Source organism: Lagenorhynchus albirostris, chromosome 9 (assembly GCF_949774975.1).
Source record: "Lagenorhynchus albirostris chromosome 9, mLagAlb1.1, whole genome shotgun sequence".
In the NCBI taxonomy this organism is placed as follows: domain Eukaryota; kingdom Metazoa; phylum Chordata; class Mammalia; order Artiodactyla; family Delphinidae; genus Lagenorhynchus; species Lagenorhynchus albirostris.
Window position 1 is genome coordinate 38,566,216 of NC_083103.1, and position 22,271 is coordinate 38,588,486.

At 37.3% G+C, this 22,271-nt stretch overlaps 1 protein-coding gene across 4 annotated transcripts in view; it reads left to right on the forward strand.

The window, feature by feature from the left end:
• PIK3C2A (phosphatidylinositol-4-phosphate 3-kinase catalytic subunit type 2 alpha) overlaps window positions 1–22,271 on the forward strand; it is a 75,488-nt gene that overhangs the window by 27,974 nt on the left and 25,243 nt on the right. For all 4 annotated transcript variants that reach the window (XM_060159591.1, XM_060159593.1, XM_060159594.1 and 1 more), the window contains exons 8-17: window positions 7,109–7,252; window positions 9,069–9,117; window positions 9,198–9,408; window positions 11,612–11,734; window positions 12,820–12,987; window positions 18,695–18,806; window positions 19,177–19,322; window positions 20,907–21,095; window positions 21,560–21,653; window positions 22,148–22,242. In XM_060159591.1, coding sequence (XP_060015574.1) covers window positions 7,109–7,252; window positions 9,069–9,117; window positions 9,198–9,408; window positions 11,612–11,734; window positions 12,820–12,987; window positions 18,695–18,806; window positions 19,177–19,322; window positions 20,907–21,095; window positions 21,560–21,653; window positions 22,148–22,242 — 1,331 coding nt within the window. The remainder of the gene's footprint in view (window positions 1–7,108; window positions 7,253–9,068; window positions 9,118–9,197; window positions 9,409–11,611; window positions 11,735–12,819; window positions 12,988–18,694; window positions 18,807–19,176; window positions 19,323–20,906; window positions 21,096–21,559; window positions 21,654–22,147; window positions 22,243–22,271) is intronic.

The following is a 22,271-nucleotide window of genomic DNA, read 5'->3' on the forward strand; positions in this document are numbered from 1 at the left end:
TCTGTACACTCTTAAATACTAATGTTGGAATTAGATTAAATATTTTAGAAGGACTATTTAAACTATATTCTTGAAGTTGATATTTGATAACTTGTTTTCTGACCCAACATATTAACAAAAATTCTCAGTAGTGCTTGAGTTACCTGAGCTTTATTACTAAGAGGAACCTTCACTTCAATTCAAAAAGCATTTATTGAATACTTGCTATATGCTAGATGCTGGAGTTATGAGAATGAATGACCTAATCCCCACCTACCAGGAACTTAAAACTAGCAATGAAAGATTTAAACAGAATTTCAACATAGTAAATGTAGAATAGAGGTATGTTTTGGCGTCCTTTGAGAGATTGATGAGGGGCACTTCTCCCAACTTGAAGGTTCAAGGAAGGCCTCTAAGAAGGGATGCTGCCGGAGCCAAGTCTTAAACAGTATGAGTTAGCTAGAAGATAGTTGGGAAGGGCATGTGAACAAAAGTACATAGGTGCGATACATATGTGGAAGTGTAAGCACTTCTCTGATACAAAGTGTGAAGTGAAGGTTGAAAGATGAAATTGGAAATAGCCAGATATAAATTACCACCATATAATTCATGTGAAGGAGTTTTACTTTATTCTCCAGATCGGGGGCCATATCCAGTCCACTTCCCATTCTTGTAAAGAAAAATTTGGGGGACACAGCCACATCCATTTGTTTACATATTTTCTATGACTGCATTTGTGCTCTGATACTAAAGTTGAGTATTTGGGACAGAGACCATATGTCCTGCAAAGCCTGAACTATTTACTATTTTCATTTTACAGAAAGAGTTTGTTGACCCCTCCTGTAGCCATTCAAGGTGTTTTAAGCAGAGGGTAGGAAGTGGAGTGGGGTGGGGTGGGTGACTTGTTTAGTCTTGAGCTCTGAAGTCACTCTGGCCAAATTGTGGAAGTTAAATTTAAACTTGGCAGGATTGGTTTCAGGGAGACTACTTAGGAAAGTTTTTGATAGTAGTCCAGGTAAAAGACAGTGAGTGTGGTACAGGTAAAGAGGAGGGACTGATTAACAATATTTAGTAGATAAAATTCGTTAGATTTTGATAGGTAATGAGATGTAAGAGAAGAAGAAATAGTGTAGGATGACCTCCAGATTTCTAGCTACTGTTATACTTTTTATCAATATATAATTATGTTGATTTATCCAACAAATATTACTGAGTATCTCCTCTCTCAAGGCACTGTTGTAGGTGCTGAGGATGTGGCAGGGGACAAAAGAAACTGTAATCCTTGCTCTTTAGAGAATTTACATTCTAGTTAGAGGAAACAGAGTAAAATAAACGAGCAAGGTATATGTTATATCAGGTGGTAAGTGCTATTAGAGAAACATAGAGGAGGGTAATGTTGCAATTTCAAATAAGGTAATCAGAGAAGGCCTCATTGAGAAAATGAACTTGAGTAAAGAACTGGAGAAGGAGAGGAAGAAGCTACCTGGTTATCTGGGGGAGAAGTGTGCCTGGTATGTATAAGGTCTGCTAGGCTAGAATAGAGTGAGGAAGGGGGCAATAGTGGAAACAAATGAATGAGGAAGATTTTTTTTTAGTCACAGGAGAGAGAATGATGGCTTGGACCAGAAGTGATGAGACGGGGTTGAATTCTGTGACAATTTTGAAGTTAATGCTAGGAGGATTTACCAATAGATTGGATGTGGAGCATGAGAGAGAGAGAGAAGCATAATTCCAAGGTTTTCTACCTGAGCATTTGGAAATTTGGAGTTGCTTTTAGTGAGATGTAGAAAACTGAGAGAAGAACAGGTTTGTGGGGAAGACCTGAACTCAGTTTTGGACATTTTGTTTGAGATGACTATTATTCATCCAAGTAGTGATATTGAGTAGGCAGTTGGATATGAGTGTGGAATTTAATGGAGGAGATCCAGGCTGGAGATAATAAACTGGGGAATCATCAGAATATAAATATTTTGCAGCCATAAAACTGGATGAGATCACCAAGAAAACCACTGCAGGTAGAGAAAAAAAAAAAGTTGAAGGATGGAGCCATGGGTATACTCCCATCTTATAATAAAACAAAAAATCCACATCCCCCTGCAGCAATCACCCTACTTCTCTGTTCTCCTTATAACAAAACTTGAAAGTTAATCTGTTTTTTCTGCTTATACTTCCTCTCTTCTCACTCTCTTATGAACCCACTCCAACCAGGCTTTCATTCTCAACGGTTCTCTGAAACTACACTTAAGATCATCAAGGACTTCAATGATCAGGATTCCAGTAATAAGTTCTTAGTCTTTCTTTTTCTCAACTTTTCTATCGTGTTTGATAGAGTTGATCGTTTCTTCCTTCTTGAAACACTCACATGGCTTCTGGGATACCACATTCTTGGTTCTTCTACTTCCAATGTCTGCTCTGTGTTCACTCTTACTTGTGGCTTCGAAGCTCCTTATGATCTCCTTATCTTCCTGACCTCCAGAACATTAGAATGCCCGGGGTGCTCAGTTCTAGGACCTCTTCTTCTCTCTGTATTCACATCGTAGGTGATCTCGTTTAATCTCATGTCCTTAAATACCCTACATATGTTGATCATCACTTCAGATTCAAGTGTCTATTACTTGATATTTTTATATGAATGTCTGACATCTCAAATTTAAGATATATGAAACTGAATTTTTATGCTATCCTTCATATCTATTCATCAGTCTTCCCCTTCTTAATAAATGGCAACTCTGTCCTTCCATTTGCTCAGGCCAAAACCTTGTAGTCATATTTTATTTCTCAAGAAAAAGATATTTCACATCCCATATGCAGTCCCATTCCTGTCAGCTCTGCCTCGAAAATACATTCAGAATGTGACCACCCTTCATCACTACCAAAACTATACTCCTAGTCAGCTATAGTAGTTAACAGCAGTTCCTTACTGGTCTTCCAGCTTCTACGTGTCCTTCTATAGCCTGTCTTCAATAGGCAACCAAAATTATCTTTTAAAAATATATCACTAAATGCAATGTGGTATCCTGGATTGTATCTTAGAAGAGGAAAAATACATTACTGGAAAAACTGGTGAAATCTGAAGAAAGCCTGCAGTTTAGGTAATAGTAATTTTTTTTTTTTTTTTTTTTTTTTTTTTTGTGGTACGCGGGCCTCTCACTGCTGTGGCCTCTCCCGTTGCGGAGCACAGGCTCCGGACGCGCAGGCTCAGCGGCCATGGCCCACGGGCCCAGCCGCTCCGCGGCACGTGGGATCCTCCCAGACCGGGGCACGAACCCGTGTCCCCTGCATCGGCAGGCGGACTCTTAACCACTGCGCCACCAGGGAAGCCCCGGTAATAGTAATTTAATGAGTGTTAATGTCTTAGTTTTGACAAATTTAACATGGTTATGTAAGAAGTTACTTAACCCATTTTCCTTTAATGTTGAATGAGAACTCTCTTTACTATTCTTGCAACTTTTCTGTAAATCTAAAATTGTTCCAAAATAAAAAAAAATTTTAAAAAATGAATATAATCACAGAAAGCAAATGTAAAATAAGAGAAAATCAAAGCCAAAAGTTGGTTCTTTGAAAAAATTAATAAAATTTGTAAACCCTTAAAAATATTAAATCATGCCACTCTTTTGTTCAAAATACTGTTTACCACCTCAGTCAGTAAAATTCAAATCCCTAATTGTTGCTTCAAGGCCCTACACATTCTGACCCACTACCTCTCTGATCTGGCTTCCTACCCCTTTCTTCCTTTGTTCTAGCTGATCTGCAGGTATGCTCCCCAGCTGGGACCCTTGTGCTTATCCCTTCTTTTAATGCTCTTTCCCCAGATACTTGCATGACTTACCCTTTCAGTTTATTAACGTCTGTGCTCAAATGTTGTCTAATCAGAGAGCTCTTCACTGACCATCTTATCAGAAATAGTAGTGACTCTGTATAGCTTTATTGAGGTATAATTTATATACTGTAAAATGTACCCATTGGATGTGTACAATTCAATGATTCTTTTAGCAAATGCATAGAGTTGTATAATTGTCACTACAGTCCACTTTTAGGATATTTTCATCACTCCCAGAAGTTTCCGTGTACTACTTTCCAGTCATTCCCCATTCCCATCCTCAGCTCCAAACCACTACTGATCTGGTTCCTGTCTCAGTAGGTTTGCCTTTAATGGAGGTTTCCTGTAAATGGAATCATACCTTATGTAATCTTTTACATGTGATTTCTTTCACATACCATACTGTTCTTAAGCTCTGTCCATGTAGTATGTATCCACAATTTTATTTTTATTGCTGAATACTTCCATTGTATGGATATACCACATTTTATTTATCCAGTTACCCAATAACTGACATTTTGAATATTTGTAGTTTTTGATTATTATGAATAATGCTGCTATAAACATTCATGTATAAGTCTTTGTATGTCTTGATTTCTCTTAGGTAGGTTTATGGGAGAGGTCAGGAAGTTGCAAAGTTCTGATCCCTCCTGGTCTTAGTTTTCTAGGGATAAGATGTTAATTTATTTCACTAAAATGAAGTTAGGGTGGCAAGTAGGGGTTTTGAGGCAAGGAATAATGGTTGGCTTCATCTTCTAAGGGGAATGGGAAAGAGAGCTGACCAGGGCTTGTAAAAGGAATGTTAAATGGCATGCAGATGCCTGCTGAAATTGGAGACTGTTGGATCTTTATGGTTGTGAGATTTTCTTTAGAAGAACTAGCTGCCTGGTAGAAGAAGCAGAGAAGTCTCTGAGCTCAGAGAACAGGTTTGGTCAGAATGAGGGTGTGAGGGCTGGAAGCAAAGGAGATTATGATCAGAATATGGTATTGTGGTTAAGATTCTGATAGGGTACAATTATGGGGTTGAAGATGCTGTGAATTTTTCAACATTGACAGGTTTTTTTGGCTGTGTTGGGTCTTTGTTGCTGCGTGTGGGCCCTCTATAGTTGCGGCGAGCAGGGGACCACTCTTCGTTGCCGTGCACGGGCCTCTCACGGCGGTGGCCTCTCCTGTTGCAGAGCACGGGCTTCAGGAGCACGGGCTTCAGTAGTTGTAGCACGAGGGCTCAGTAGTTGTGGCTCACGGCTTAGTTGCTCTGTGGCATGTGGGATCTTCCCAGACCAGGGCCTGAACCCATGTCCCCTGCGTTGGCAGGTGGACTCCCAACCACTGCACCACCAGGGAAGCCCCACATGGACATTTGTGTAACTGAGGCTTCTTATAGAATATAGAGATAAACGTCCAGAGCAAAAATAAGGCATGTAGTAGGGGAAGTGACCACATGTCAGTGGCAAGGCAGATCAGTCAGTCAGGGGCCAAGTCAGGCAACAGAAACTATAGTGTAGTTTTTTGAACAGGGAAATTTAAAGAATTGTTAATTAGTAAAAGGTAATTAATTACTATAAGGGGTAAAAGAGGACTGAAGCAGGAGTTGGCACATTATGGCTCACATGACAAATCTGGCCCGTTTTTGTAAATAAAGTTTTATTGGAACACAGCCTTACTCATTCATTTATGTTATCTGTGTCTGTTTTCATGCAGAGTTGAATTGTGACACACTATTTGACCCACAGAGCCTAAAACATTTGCTGTCAGGCCTTAAGAAAGTGCCAGCCTTGCTCTGAGGGGTCCAGAAGTAACAGGTGCAAAGAAGCGCAATTATCAATTCTACAGTTGAGGAGTAATGTGGATAGTGAAGGAACTTTGAGGACTTATGATAGAGCCTCTCCCTCAGCCCCAGGCTGAAATTTGGCCTCTTTGAAGAGGGTATGGCTATCACAGGAGCACACAGGTTGCCTATGGCAAAGAAATTTTGTAGAGCTGTCAGATTGGAGGAGCATGGCTTGAGGGTACAGCTGGAGCGGGTAGTTGAGGACCACTGGGCTTCCATACTGAATTTAAAAATAGAGGACTGGAACCCTGATGAGAAGTACCTTCCTACTGTTATTGCCTTTGAGTGTCCTTTCAGTGCCCTCTATTGACAAAACCTAACATTGTGCTAGCTGGCAAAGGAGAAATGTTTGTAAGGTCAAGTTCTTGTATCACAGAGTAGAGCAAAGAAGGGTGGATTTGGAACTGATAGACAATAAATTGATAACTGGCATATAAAAAATGATGGAGAATAGTATAGGAGAATGGCATGAGCCTCAAAACTGGAAAGGTTTTTGCATGAAGGTGGAAGAGCAAAAATAAGAAATACAAGTCAAGTAAGCAAAAATTGGGACCTTCGGGATCTGAGGACTGCAAGGTAATTGGGTATTTGAGAAAATGAGGTGGTTTCATTTACACGTGAAGATGAAGAGAACATTTGGTTTATGGTAGCCAAGCCTCAAAGGTGGAAAATTTTAAATGTTTAAGGGATGGTACAGTACTGAGTTTCAGCCCATTCTAACAGTACTTGGCATTTAAGTTTGGTGTAAATATTTGATGAATTAATCCATTATATAAGAATGTTTTTGTTTCTTAATGAGATATGTACTTTAAAACGATGATGGGGGAGTGGAGAAGGATTTTTGAATCATCCTCATCAGGTAAATTATTTTATAATATATTTGTACATGTATACTTACATGGTGAAATGATCTGTGGTTGAATAGTAAGGAGGGATTGTCCTCACAGAAGTTTTTTCATCAGACAAGACTTAGAAAGTGTTGGTTGTATAGATGCAAATGATGCTGAAAAGTTGACTCACTTTTAGTAACTGTTGCCCAGTGTTATTAATTTGTGACCAGTCTCTGAACAACCTGGTTTTTGATACCAGATTTTTGCAGGAGAGCGAGAAGTGTTGATGTTTTTAATGTGGAAATTATTCACAAAATGAAAATTAAAAAGAACTCTAGCTTTTTTAAGTGATTTCATAATTTGTTAGTGATTTATTGCTTTTGCTTCTGATTCTAATAAGAAATTAAAGCCATTTGCATATGAATAATTGTACAGGCAGAGTGAAAATTAACCAGGCCTGCTTTTTTCCCTATTTCAAAGTAACTTACGTAATTGAAAAGCTATCTTGTTTCTTTTCTTTTTCATCACAAAAGAGTAAAGGATATCTGTTCTTAGGCACATCTGAAATGTCTGGTTTTTTACTTCATCTCTGAAATAGATCCTTTAAATTTCATATGCTTATGTTTATTTTACTTTTTATTTTTAAAGAACCAACATAGAGTGGTAGATCAAGTAATTAAAGCTGTAAGAAAAATCTGCAGTGTTTTAGATGGTGTGGAGACTCCTGCCATTACAGAATCAGTAAAGAAGCTAAAGAGAGCAGTTAATCTTCCAAGGAGTAAAAGTGCTGAAGTGAGTATTTTTTAGTAATTAGCATTTTATCACGCGCAAATATGTACTTAAGTGAGCATCTATCACTTAAACTGGGAGATTCTTGCTACTGCTAGACAAAGTGTTAACCTTTTTTTTTTGTTTAGTTTTAAAATAAATTTTATTTATGTATATATGTATGTATGTATTGGCTGCGTCGGGTCTTCCTTGCTTCGTGCGGGCTTTCTCTAGTTGCGGCGAGTGGGGGCTACTCTTCGTTGTGGTGCGCAGGCTTCTCATTGCGGTGGTTTCTCTTGTTACAGAGCATGGGCCCTAGGCGCACAGGCTTCAGTAGTAGTGGCTCGTGGGCTCTAGAGTGCAGGCTCAGTAGTTGTGGCACACGAGCTTAGTTGCTCTGCGGCATGTGGGATCTAACCGGACCAGGGCTTGAACTCATGTCTCCTGCATTGGCAGGCAGATTCTTAACCACTGTGCCATCAGGGAAGCCCAAGTGTTACCGTTTTAACTTTGGCTTTTACTTTTGAGCTGATTTGGTCACTTACTTGGTAAGGTGGAGAATTCCTAAGAGGAGATGGACTGCCTTGAAGAACTTTGTGAGAGTTGACACTGAATAGGTGGATGCCCAACTGAACTTTTTGTGTGTAGAGAGTAACTCTGGCAAAAATGAGTTGGTTTGGGGTTTTAAGGTAATACTACGCTTGAACGACCTGGATAGTAATAGCTAACATTTCCCTCCCTCTGGATGGAAGTGTTCATGATTGTCAACGGGGAAGTTCTACTTTGGACTATACCTCCTTCCTATTGGAAAGACCCAGGAGCCTCAGTAATAGTGACTTAAATTGCCTCAGAGGCAACCAGGTTAGGAGCCCTCACTTGACATCATACTGTTGCATTTAGTAAAAGTTCTCCCCATGATGTTTCCACCGGGATTTAATTAACTATTTTCAGAGGGATGTTCATAGCTTTGATTGGAAGGATGAGAGAAGGATCACAAGACATGATAAATTTAAAGAAAGGAAAAGTTATATTGTTGGCATGTTCCTCAACAAATGTTTAGGAGCTAGCTTAATCCATTCATTGTCACAGAGAGCCTATTCTTATGGTATATAGAAATTTGGATCTCTCGTGTTTTGTTTGTTTGTTTTTTCCTTTCTTATTATGTGCTTGTTTTTATAAATTAAAAAATATGTCTGAAATCACTTGGAGGTGATAAACTGCCATGGTCCTAATGTTGTCTGAGGCTTCTACTCATTATATTCATTTGCTGGATAAAGGAGCAGAGAGTAGGAGAGCTCAATTCGAATAATTATAAGAGCTTTTTTTGAGACACTAAAGGGTAATAAGTAGAGTCTAGTTTCTTTAAGGATATGCTTATCATGCTAATAGTAGAGCAAGTAATGGAAATGCATTTTCTTCATATTAAAAGTCATCTCTGGGCTTCCTAGTGGCGCAGTGGTTGAGAGTCTACCTGCCGATGCAGGGGACACGGGTTCGTGCCCTGGTCCGGGAAGATCCCACATGCCACGGAGCAGCCGGGCCCGTGAGCCGTGGCCGCTGAGCCTGTGCGTCTGGAGCCTGTGCTCCGCAACGGGAGAGGCTGCAGCAGTGAGAGGCCCGCGTACCGCAAAGAAAAAAAAAATCATCTCTTTATTTGATTTGGGATATTCATTTTCTTTTTTCAGTCTTTTTTTATTGTTTTATTCTGCGGACACTTGGGAAGTTTCTCCTATGAAGGATTTCTTTGATATAGAATTTAATGAATGTATTGAGATAAAAGGTAAACATTTTATATTACCTCATGGGTGATTTTCTCACTAATTTGTATGTATGTAAGCAGGTGACTTCACTGTCTGGAGGAGGAGACACTAGCAAGAGTTCAACTAGAGGTATGTATTGAAGTTCCTTAAATTTTAGGACTAATTGTTGCTTTTTCAGAGAATTATATTAACAATTTCTTTAAACCTAGGCTCACTGAATCCTGAAAATCCTGTTCAAGTAAGCATGGACCAGTTAACTGCAGCAATTTATGATCTTCTCAGACTCCATGCAAATTCTGGTAGGGGTTCTGTAGACTGTGCCCACAGTAACAGGAACATCAAGGAAGCATGGACCACAATGGAACAGCTCCAGTTTACAATTTTTGCTGCACATGGAATTTCGAGTAACTGGGTATCAAAGTAAGTAACTATTTAAAAGGAGATATGTATAGCTTCACCTAGAAGCTAATCTAATCTTGAAAAATGTCAGCATCCACTGTTACCTTGGCATTTAAATGGATGATACGTGATCCACCAGATACCTTTGTGGTTTTCCTAAAAATTACAGAGATGTTTGATGCTGTTCCAATAAAATATATCACCCCCACTACGTACAGAAAAGGCAGGAAAATATGTTTAAACTTACAAGGGCAAATGCTAGTTAATAAATTAGTCAATTTATGACTGCTGTTTCTGCCTTTCCTTTAGAACCAGGGTAATGGGACTATAGCACATTTTTGTCCCTCTTTAGTAGTTTACAATTTACTCTTTGCTAGACTTTGAAGTATGCAAGAGCATATTTCTTCTATTGAATTTTTAATATGGGTTTTTCCTTTTTGATTTTTTTGTCAGTGCCAAAAAGTTTGCCACCTTCAACTTATTTGGAAAAGACTAGTATAAACTGAAAAGCCCAAATTGAATTTTTTTTTCTTTTTTGCGGTACGCGGGCTTCTCACTGTTGTGGCCACTCCTGTTGCAGAGCACAGGCTCCGGACGTGCAGGCCCAGCAGCCATGGCTCACGGGCCCAGCCGCTCCACGGCATGTGGGATCCTCCTGGACTGGGGCACGAACCCGTGTCCCCTGCATCGGCAGGCGGACTCTCAACCACTGTGCCAAATTGAATATTTTTAATGAAATTGTTTTATAATAGCTATATATATATATAATAGCTATAAAATAAAGCCTAGTTATAGATACCAAACATAAATTCTGCTTTAGAACATAAACTGAGCATTAGGTAATATATAATATAATGACTTGAAAGTGTATATTAATTCATTCAGTAAATATTTACTGAGCACCATCTGTGGGCAGTATTCTTAGTACTAGGGATTCAGCAGTAAACAAGGCAGCAAAAAATCTTTGCCCTCTTGGAACTTGCATTTAAATGGGTACTATTGGTGTCTAAAGGTATTTCATTCTTTTAAATAGTTGCAGAGATAATACCCTCCACATCCTCCATACAAAACCATGTATACACACAATTAAATTTAGCGACACTAATGAGGAGAACAAATACTCAGTAGAAAACAACACAGTGATAATTAAGATGGAAAGAAAGTTAATACAATGCTGATTTTTTTTTTTTGGCCACTCCGCACAGCTTGCGGGATCTCAGTTCCCTGACCAGGGATTGAACCTGGGCCACAGTAATGAAAGCTTGGAATCCTAACCACTAGCCCACCAGGGAACTCCCAATACAATGCTGATTTAAAAAGAGGTTGAGGGAATTCCCTGGTGGTTCCAGTGGTTAGGATTCTGTGCTTGCACTGCCCAGGGCATGGGTTCAATTCCTTGTTGGGGAACTAAGATGATGCAAGCCGAGCAGCGTGGCCAAAAAAAAAAAAAAAAAAGGAGAAGGTTGAGAAAAGCAATTAAATAGTTAGCTATGTGAACCAGTGAGATTAGATTTGAAATATATTTAGAATGATTAACAGATTGTATGAACAAAATGGTTAATGGGTAAGCCTAGCAGTAAGTTAGAGTACTAGTAGAATACAGTTTTATTGAACCTAAAACTCCTGCTCTACAAGATTGCCTGACTGTGTTACCCGGCTTTGTACTTGTAGCAGTTAGGGGCTAAATCATTGCTGTCCAGTGAAAGAATGCAATAGCATCTGTCCCCTTGGATGGAAGCCTCCTAATAGAGTAGGAAGACTGGCTCAGTGCAAGTCAGGCCCATGCACCATTAATATGCTAAACCGACTCTATTTCAGTGGCTTAGCAAAGGAAAATAGCACCTAGGGGAGATAAATGTTTGTACTATTACTTCCTAGAATTTACCTAGAAATGAAGAATTATTCAGTGTCATTTAACTAAAATCTAAAGCTAGTAACTAACTGAGCACAAAATTGAGATAAATTCTCCAGCTGGTATCAATACGGCTCCTTTAGACTGGCACCTAGTGATATATGTTCCCTTCGGTATTCCCTTTGCTATGCCTCTATTTTTGTAGGATTTGCAATAGTTAAATTTTAGATGTTTTTCCATAAATTCAAGTGAATGGTAACCAAATTATTTCAGATAATAGTCACTTTTAGGTAAGAATGGCTAATGATACATATTTGATTAGTTAACTAATTTGTATTATCAAATAAAAATTAAATTAATCTCTTTTCTTAGTTATGAAAAATACTTCTTGATATGTTCCCTGACTTACAATGGAAAGGATCTTTTTAAACCTATTCAATCAAAGAAGGTTGGCACTTATAAGAATTTCTTCTATCTTATTAAATGGGATGAACTGTAAGTGAAATTTCTGGCTTTTTATTCTTTCAGTATGCCGTGTTCTTTACTTTTATTCATTTATGCATACAGCTTTCAGTTTTAATTACAAGTTCCATTAAAATTCATTAAATTCTTACTGATATCTTAAAGTCTCTTCTAGATACAATTCTATCGAATGGACTGAAATTCTCATTTAAAACTCTGAAATATTCTTTTAAATCTTCATATTGTTAAATTGCAGAAGGTGCCATCAATTCTTACTGGGCTTTGTCAAGTTAAAGTTACGTATAATTCTACAAAGATGGTTTTTTATAACATTGCTTTAGCTCAGTATTTATTCTGTAACACTGTATATAGGAAGCCTAGTTCTTGGTTAACAGATTTTTAAAATTATCTTAAATCCATGTACAAGATGATATTTTGCACTGTTAATATTTTTAAAATATTGTCTTCAAACTAAGGGAATGCTTTCATTATTTAGACAAGGAGGCAATTGCAGAACTTTTTACTTTTTTTCTGCATTTATTTAATGGTTTCCTATTTTTCTTTTATTTTTTTAATTATAAAAATAGCACATGTCTGTGAAAGCAATCAAATAATACAAAAATGCATGTGGGGTGGAAAGTGTCACTTTATTTTTCACTCTTAACCATCTCATCGCTCCTCAGAGTGACCACTGTTGGCCTTATGTGTCCTTTCAGATTTAAAAAAAACAAAAACAAAACACTGGTAAACATATATGTCTGTCTGTGTATGTATGTGCACACATAAATCTCGAATCAGAAATAAACATTCATCTAGCTTTTCCTAAAGGAAATAAAAATGATTATTATTTTGCCTAGAAATTGACATTGCCAGTCTTAAGTAAAGGTATTAACAAATTTTTGAAGAGAGAAATGTTATGTGTTTGAAATTATAATGAAATTTATTTAAGATTTTTATAGTATTTGTTAGCGAAGCTTACTGCTTAAGTAAAGGTTACTCAGGATTAAAGATTATTTGATGAGTCAAATAAAATACCTAAGATTGTCAGTCTCGTTAAAGCATTAAACTTCATATTCAGTCTAATTTGTTTTTTCTATTAATACATTTTCCCCCCATAGAATCATTTTTCCCATCCAGATATCACAATTGCCATTAGAATCACTACTTCACCTTACTCTTTTTGGAATTTTAAATCAGAGCAGTGGAAGTTCCCCTGATTCTAATAAGCAGAGAAAGGGGCCAGAAGCTTTGGGCAAAGTCTCTTTACCTCTTTTTGACTTTAAACGGTAAGTGTTACTGAGTTGTAATGGTGAGTTACTGTGGACACACCTGCAGCATGAGAATTGGGTAGAGAGTGGAGTGGGGAACAGTGACGTACGTGATGAGATAATGAGTTGCCTCATTTTTTCTGATGTGATTAAAGAAGGTCATTTCAGAGACACAGAGGAAACCAAAGTTGTACTGCTATAGTTTGAACATATCTATATGGGTATTCAAAGGATTGTTTGCCACTCACTATTCCAGAAGAAAAGCAGCAGCCAATTCATTCTTTAATTGTAATTTATGGAAAGCATTATGTTATGACATAATACTCGTGGTCTTACAAGTTCCTTTGATATATTTAAAAAAAACCCACAATGCGAATTCCCTCTTCGCATCTCTTCCCCATCCTTCTCCAGTTTAAGAGAGTCTACAACTGCATATTATTCCCTTTACCTAACTGATCTACCCTTACTGCTATGGACCCCTGGCCTTTAATCTTCAAAAGTCCCACATGTATGCAAAATTAATTGATCCTTAGGGTTAAAGGAATTCCTTTTGAACTTTGTGTCTACTAATAGCCATTGGGATAATGTAGCTGGCCTTTCAGCTATTTTGATTATGTTTTAAGTAATAATATGTTCCATGAGACCATCAAGTGTTTTCCTAAATGAAAAAAAAATTTAATTGAGTAAGTTTGGAATGTTTGATATAGCACGTGATAACACTTTGGAGCATGATAAAGGACATTAGCATATTAAAGAATCTCTAAAGTTCTGCAGTCAAGAAGCCTACTGTGTTTAATAATAATATTACTGTAATTATAAATGCATAGCATTTACTGTATGCTGGGTATTAGTCTGAGTGCTGTATACATAGCCTTATATACCCCACAACAACCCTATGAAGGTAGGTATTATTATTATCCCTTTTTACAGAGGGGAGAATCAAAGTGCCTTGCCCTTGGGCGCTTAGCTAGTAAGTGGCAGAAGTGGGATTTGAATATAGGCAGTTTGGCCCCAGGGTTTGTGTTCTTAACATTATCCTATATTACCATTCTCAGACTTATTTGATACCATAGTACTTTTTTTGTTCTAGAATACATCTTTTAAAACATTGTGTCCCATGGGACAGTTTTGGGGAAATGACTTAATAACTGATCTATTTAACCTACAATAAAACAATTAAAAAATAAGAGTTAAAAAATTCTGCTAATCTAGTTCTACTTCCTTTTTCCTCTTAAATGACAAACACAGTTTGAATTTCCAGTAATCATTTTAAAAATCATGTGGTGTTTGAAACACTGACTTCATAAGTTTTGTTTTTGAAATATTCTTTTCTTATGTACTTAAATATAGCATTTATTCACACATTTTTCTTTTCTTATAGTCACTCCCCCTATATGTGAGGAGGCAGTTTAAGATTTTTTTATTCTATAACTTCTTTTGGGCTCAAATTTTATTTGACACCTGACATAATTCTGAACTGCCAAAGGCTAGATAAAAGTAGTTGAAGAAATTGCTATTAGGACTTCCCTGGTGGCACAGTGGTTAAGAATCCACTTGCCAATGCAGGGGGACCTGGGTTCGAGCCCTGGTCCAGGAAGATCCCACATGCCACAGAGCAGCTAAGCCCATGCGTCACAACTACTGAGCCTGTGCTCTAGAGCCCGCGAGCCACAACTACTGAGCCCACATGCCACAACTACTGAAGCCCGTGCGCCTAGAGCCCGTGTTTCGCAACAAGAGAAGCCACTGCAATGAGAAGTCCACGCACCGCAACGAAGAGTAGCCCCTGCTCACCGCAACTAGAGAAAGCCCGCACACTGCAACCAAGACCCAACACAGCCAAAAAATTAAAAAATTTTAAAAAAAGAAATTGCTATTAATGATGTATATTTAGAACCGTTTGCTAAATATAATCCATGACTACTCTAAAACAGAATATTGGCCCCATAAAGGAGGAGAATTGTGTTCTCAATTGTCTTTCCCCCCCACCCCTATAAATTTATTTATTTATTTATTTATGGCTGCATTGGGTCTTCGTTGCTGTGCGTGGGCTTTCTCTAGTTGCAATGAGCAGGAGCTGTTCTTCGTTACGGTGCACGGGCTTCTCAACGCGGTGGCTTCTCTTGTTGCGGAGTATGGGCTCTAGGATTGCGGGCTTCAGTAGTTGTGGGACTCGGGCTCAGTATTTGTGGGTTGCGGGCTCTAGAGCACAGGCTCAGAAGTTGTGGCACACGGGCTTAGTTGCTCCGTGGCATGTGGGATCTTCCCAGACCAGGGGTCAAACCTGTGTCCCCTGCATTGGCAGGCGGATTCTTAACCAGGGCTCCACCAGGGAAGTCCTCAATTGTCTTTGATAAATTAGTGTCAGGGAATAGTTATGTGAGAAAATTAAATGTAATTATATCATTATCATTAATTTTTATAAATGAGTCAGTTTTGAAAACCTTCGTGCTCTTGAAAGCACCAGGAGTCTTTACTTCATTTGAGAAGTACTATCATTTTTTGCAACTTTTTTTTGACTATTAATAAATGTTTTTTATTGGATGAATGACATTCTTTCAAAATTCAAAAGAGTAAGGGGAAGGGTAGTTGACTTTTTTTTTTTTCATGCGGTATGCTGCCCTCCCACTGCCACGGCCCCTCCCGCCGCTGAGCACAGGCTCCGGATGCGCAGGCCCAGCGGCCACGGCCCACGAGCCCAGCTGCTCCGCGGCATGCGGGATTCTCCCAGACCGGGACAAGAACCCACGCCCCCCGTATCGGCAGGCGGAATCCCAACCACTGCGCCACCAGGGAAGCCCCGACTTTTGTTAGACAATTAAATAGTTGCATCCAGCACTCTACTGTTTAAAACAGCTGATGCCGTTAATCTTGAGACTTTGGCAAGTAGTGTAGTCAATCTAGGTAATGTTAGGATTTAACATTCAAAAAATGCTCAGAAATTAAGAGGGGAGATGATTTTATATTAGTACATATAGAAAAAGTGTTAATGATTTAGTCTGTTAACGTACTGTAGTACAGTGATCAGAAGTCCTGGTCTTGAAATTCTTTTAAAATTAATTTATGTTTAAGGTATAACCTGCATACAGCCTGATGAAGTTACTATCATGAAAGCCAAATGATTTACAGGCATTTCAGTCAACCTCAATGATAAATGAGTTCTTAACTCATTTTTAAATAAACTGAATCAAGCGTTTAAGCTGCTGTTCCTTTATAGTTGTGTCTCAGGATTACCAAATAGTTGACGTGAGAAAGTTTTTTACAGAAAAATTCCAGCTAATAGATGCAGAAGGAATGACAGAATATTACAGTTTTGCAGCCCCTTCTGAAATAGTAGATTTAGGCCAGGAAATCTCAGTCTTGGCACTGTTGACATTTTGGGCCAGGTAATTCTTTGCTGTGGGAGACTGTCCTGTACACTGTGGGATGTTTGGTGGCATCCTTGGCTTCTGCCCACTAAATGCCAGTAGTACCCCCTAGTTGCCAACAAAAAAGTCTCCAGACATTGCCAAATATCCACTGTGGTCAAAAGCATTCTTGGTTGACATTGATTTAAGCAGTGATATATTAATGCTTGTTTAAAACCATTGTGATTAAGTTTTGTGGAACTTTATAATGGATGATTTAGACTGATAGCACTTGAACAAACCGATTATCTTCACATCACAGAAGGAGAGATATACCAATGTGTGCTTCTTTATTTGATGCATCAGGAACTAGTGGTATACAATACCACCTACAAAGTATTAAGTATTCTTGCCACATAACTAACCCTGAATCAGATCAAACCTTTAGATCTATTACAGAAAATATAGGAGATAAAGGGACATGCTAAATGATACCAGAGGAATGCAATCAGTAAAATCCAGGATGTAGAAAATTCTCAGAACGGAAGACCTGGATTCTTCAACAAATAACGGGGGATAAAAAAGAAGAATGTATGGATTAAAACAAGAGTTGGCAAACTTTGTTAAGAGGACCAGATAGAAGTAGTTGAGGCTTTGTAGGTCATGTAGTCTCTGTCACAAATGTAAAAGCAAAGGCAAAAGCAGTGATAGATAGGCAATATGTAAATGAATGAGTGTGGCTTTATTTTAGTAAAAGTTTATTTACAAAACAAGGTGACAGTCTGGAGTTTGTTGACCCTTGATTTGAAAGATACTTTAAACGACATATCAACCAATGCACATGTTGGATCTTGCTTGTATCCTTATTCAAACAAACCAACTGTTAAAAATTTTTTTTTTAGAGACAATCAGAGAAATTTGAGTGCTGACTAGATAGCTAATAACTTTGAGTAATTATTTTAAATTATTCTGTTGTAATTATGTTTAAATATTTATTTGGCTGCGCCAGGTCTTAGTTGTGGCACACGGTATCTTTTAGTTGCGGCATGCAGGATCTTTAGTTGCAGCATGCGAACTCTTAGTTGTGGCACGTGGGATCTAGTTCCCTGACCAGGGATTGAACCCGGGCCCCCAGCATTGGGAGTGCGGAGTCTTAGCCACTGGGCCACCAGGGAAGTTTCTGTTGCAATTATGTTTAAATTAAAGTGTTTATCATTTAGAGATACATAAAAGTATTTGCAGATAAAATAATATCAGAATTTGCCTTCAAATAATCTAGTTGAGGGTGAGGGTGGTTCTAAAGTAGACAGAATGTATGTGTCAAAGATTTTTTTTTTTTTGGCCGCCTTGCGCAGCTTGCAGGATCTCAGTTCTCCGAGATTGAACCCAGGCCCCCTGCAGTGGAAGCGCGGAGTCCTAACCACTGGATTGCCAGGGAATTCCTGTGCCAAAGATTCAAAGGCTGTTAACCTGCTAGAGAAAACATTAAGACTGGAGTCTAGTTTTGGAAAGGATATTTGCTGTTTGAATAAAATGAGCAAAGTGTGATGAAGTTTATAGTTTCCTGCTTTTATGTCTCATGTTATTTTTCAGAAATTTCTTCTGTGTAAAGATATATCAGTATCTTTATTGGTAAATGTTTTTAGTTTCAGTAGACAATAGATTGGTAGTCTAGGGCAAGGGTCAGCATACTCCGGACCACTGCCTGTTTTTTGTAAATACAGTTTTGTTAGAACACAGCACACATTTTTTGAAATGTATTGTTCATGGCTGCTTTGGCACTATACTAGCAGAGTTGAGTCTCTGACAGAGATTGTATAGCCCAGAAAGCCACAAATATTTGCTGTCTGGCCCTTTACAGAAAAATTTGCTGACCCCTGGTCACAAACAGATGAAACTTCTCATCTCAAATGATTAGTGCTTTGGCACAAAGTAGATACTGGTTTTCTTGGCATGCGTTTTTGTTGTTATGGTAAAAGTCAAGGAGCAGTTATGAAATCCAAACCACCATCTTGAGATGTGTTCCTCTGTAGATGATCTTCAAAGACTATCCTTCACCTTCCTATTTATAGAAGTTGTTTTGGGGACAGGTGACTCTGAGACTTTACCCATTTTGTCTTCTATCCTGAGCCCCGATTCTCCCAAGATAATGTTGCTTCATCTTCCCTCCTTTTGTTCTAACTCCCATACTTCAGTACCTAAATACTGAAGTGAAAGTACACTATGGAGAGTGACTCCTTCTGATATGTTCTTTTTATATAGAGGATGCTTAATAAATATTTGATTATTAACATTTCAAATTCATTACCGTGTGTTGTGAGTTTTGAAGTAATTTTTAAGATGAAATCCACAGTATTCTTCTGTTTACATTCATGAAGGTTTTTAACATGTGGAACTAAACTTCTGTATCTTTGGACTTCATCACATACAAATCTTGTTCCTGGAACAGTCCCCAAAAAAGGATATGTGATGGAAAGAATAGTGTTACAGGTAATGATACTTCCTGACATGTGGAAAGGTTCAAATTTGAATTCTTTATGAAAAGTATATGTGTACCATGATCTGGGTTGTTACTAAAGAAGCCTAATTGATCTTGTTTCGATCTTAGGATCTATATTTAAATGTCAATAAACCACTTCCTATTTCTGAGAAACAGTAAAAGATGCACTTACACCAATCCCAAGTAGTACACGTGCTATTGAGAATCACCAGTAATGGTAATCACTTTTAATAAAAGGACAGAAGCATTAATTTAATATTTGGTATTATCACCCTGTTGGCTAAGAAAAATCAAAAACAAGTTAATGTAGCAAATATGTGGACTTTTCAGCTATAATTTAATCTTCTGTTAATTTTTAAGGTTGATTTTCCTTCTCCTACATTTGATATCATTTATACCACTCCTCAAGTTGACAGAAGTATTATACAGCAACACAACTTAGAAACATTGGAGAATGATGTAAAAGGGAAACTTCTTGATATTCTTCACAGAGACTCATCACTTGGGTACATTCCTTTGATTCTGTTTTTGATTCTGGGTATCTCTTACAATGTAAAGTTCAAGTTAGTGGTTTATTAAATGCCCTGATTTAGTTCATGATTTAGCAATGTTCCTGATATGGAAAGTTTTTTTTTTCTTTTTTTAATTGTATAAAAAGACTATATGACTACATAAAATATAGAAATTTGTACAGGTCAATTTTTTTACATAATCAAAAGGCAAACGATAGATTGGGAACTATAATCTGTATCCTTAATATATGAAGGACCTTTTCATATAAGTAGAAAAACGGACAACACAGTGGTAGACAAGAATATGAATAGGTAATTCTTTGGAAAAGAAATACAGTACCTTTTAAACATCTGAAAAAATATGTTCAACCTCTCAATAATCAAGGAATTATAAGTTAATACAAGATACCATTTCACACATCAGATTGTTGAAAATTAAAATGTCTCATTATATAAGGTATTGATGGGATACAGAAAATGGGAATTATACTGTTGGCAGGACTCTAAAAGCTTTTGGAGAGCAATTTGGCAAAATCTATAAAGGTCGCAGTGTCCATAGTCTGACCTAACAATTCCACTTCCAGTTAGTTATAGTGTATTTTAGAGAAAACCCTTTTATATTTGCTTGTGGAGACAAGAATATTCATTGCAGTGTTTATTTGGGTTATTATAAAACTGATAGGGAATGTTCATTAACGGGTTAAATTATGGTACATTTATCCAACAGTACTATGTAACTATTAAGAATGAAGTTATAGCTATATGTACTAATATGTAAGATGTTAAATGAAGAAAATAAGTAGCAGGATAGTGTGTATAGTGTGTTACCATTAATATATAGGAAAAAAAGAATCTACATACACCTTTGTGTATGCTTCTATATGAATAGACTACCTCTGGAAGAATATACGAGGTTAGGCAGTTGCCACTGGGAGGGGAATTGGAAGGAGAAACTTAATTGTGTACCTTTTTGCAATACTTGATTTTTTTTTTAGTATTCCATGTGAAATACATTTCAATTCAATGCATGGATTATATACACAAGGGTAGATAGATGAGTAGTGAAATATTTCATTCACATAAACATCTGTCATTAACAGTAAATTAGAATTTCCAAGACAAGTTCTTTTTATTTTGAATATTCCTCAAATGAGCTATGTAGTCATCTTCTAAAATTTTGTAATAGCATTTGTTTTTGGCATGACATTTGATTTTACTTTTATAAAATGATGAAATCCTTGCTGTCTCTTAGGGTAGCTTCTGCGTAGCCAACTCTGATTTCCAGTGCCTGGCATCTGGTTAGAGCTCAATAAATTTTATTGTGCTGAATTATCCTTCTTTTTCTTAACTAAGACTCTTTTATCAAGGCAGAATGATTTCTTTCCATCCCCCAAATTAGGGTAAATTAGTGGTGTTTGCTGTACATTGCATTTTTCTATTCCAAATTAGTATTAATGATTCTACCAAGAAGTGGCTGTCCTAAAAGGAATAAATTTCTTCTTTGTATTTTTAATCATTGAGATTATAACTGTCATTATGATATCACTAAGAAATGATGTAATTCTGTTACATATTCAGACTTTCTAAAGAAGATAAAGCCTTTCTGTGGGAGAAACGTTATTATTGCCTCAAACACCCAAATTGTCTTCCTAAAGTACTAGCAAGTGCCCCAAACTGGAAATGGGTTAATCTTGCCAAAACTTACTCATTGCTTCGGCAGTGGCCTCCATTGCACCCACTGACTGCGTTGGAGCTTCTTGATTCAAAGTAAGTTAACTGTGGCTGAATTTATTTGCTCTGTTTTATTGTTTTTCCAGTAAGATATTATGTTGCAGGATTAGTTCCCTTTGTTTTAACATGAAAGCAATTCGATTCAGTATAAATGTGTAAATGCATATTTCTATAAACACATCTTTTGTGTTGAGGTTATTAAAAAGGGATATCATATCATTTAAAAGTAATCTAGAGAGGTTGTAAATTTTGAATACTTTGTTATATTTTTATGATGTAGGTCAGAATTAATTTTCGTAAGGTTTCTAAACAGTCACGAAATTGGATTTGTGTATAGGACAATAAGATTTTCTTCCTAGAAAAAGAGAAGAAACACATTGCTTTTGAATAGCTATTTGAGTATTCTTTGTCAGGAATAGATTGAGATTGTGTTTTCAGGAAAAACAGCTTCATTAGAAAGAAATCGCTGTCAAATCTTGATTTTTGTGGTATGCTTCTAGATTTGCTGATCAGGAAGTGAGGTCCCTAGCTGTGACCTGGATTGAGGCTATTAGTGATGACGAGCTAACAGATCTTCTTCCACAGTTTGTGCAGGTGAGTTTTTTACGAGGTTACCTACCCTCCTTACCCTCTCCCCAGTTTGTATGAGTAGGGACTTTGCTAAGGGATCCCCTTTCTGTTTTGATTAAAAGTACTTTTGTTGTGTGGGAATGTTGAGGTGTATTGCATTTGGATTTAGTGTGAATTTTTTTCCACTATTATCAGCTGCCCTACTAAAATACTAACTATATATATATATATACCTGGATTTTAGTTCTCGGGTTTTAATTCTCAGAACAAACCAGACTTGAACTTTTCTTTGATTTTTTTTTTTTAATTGGCCTTTTAAACATAGCTAATGAATGTTATTCCCAGGTCTGTACTTTTCTGCTTGATTTCATTAATTTCACCTAAGTTAATTCATCTGTTTCATTTTTATCAGTATCACCTTTCATCCTTGATTTATATAGTTTATCTTTTGATAATTTTATCCTAACAACATAGTATGGGTTTGACCACTAGTGATTCTTATTTTTCTTTGCATGTAGGCTTTGAAATATGAAATTTACTTGAACAGTTCATTAGTGCGCTTCCTTCTGTCCAGGGCATTGGGAAATATACAGATAGCACACAATTTATATTGGTAAGATTTAAATTTTCTTAAGTACTTTA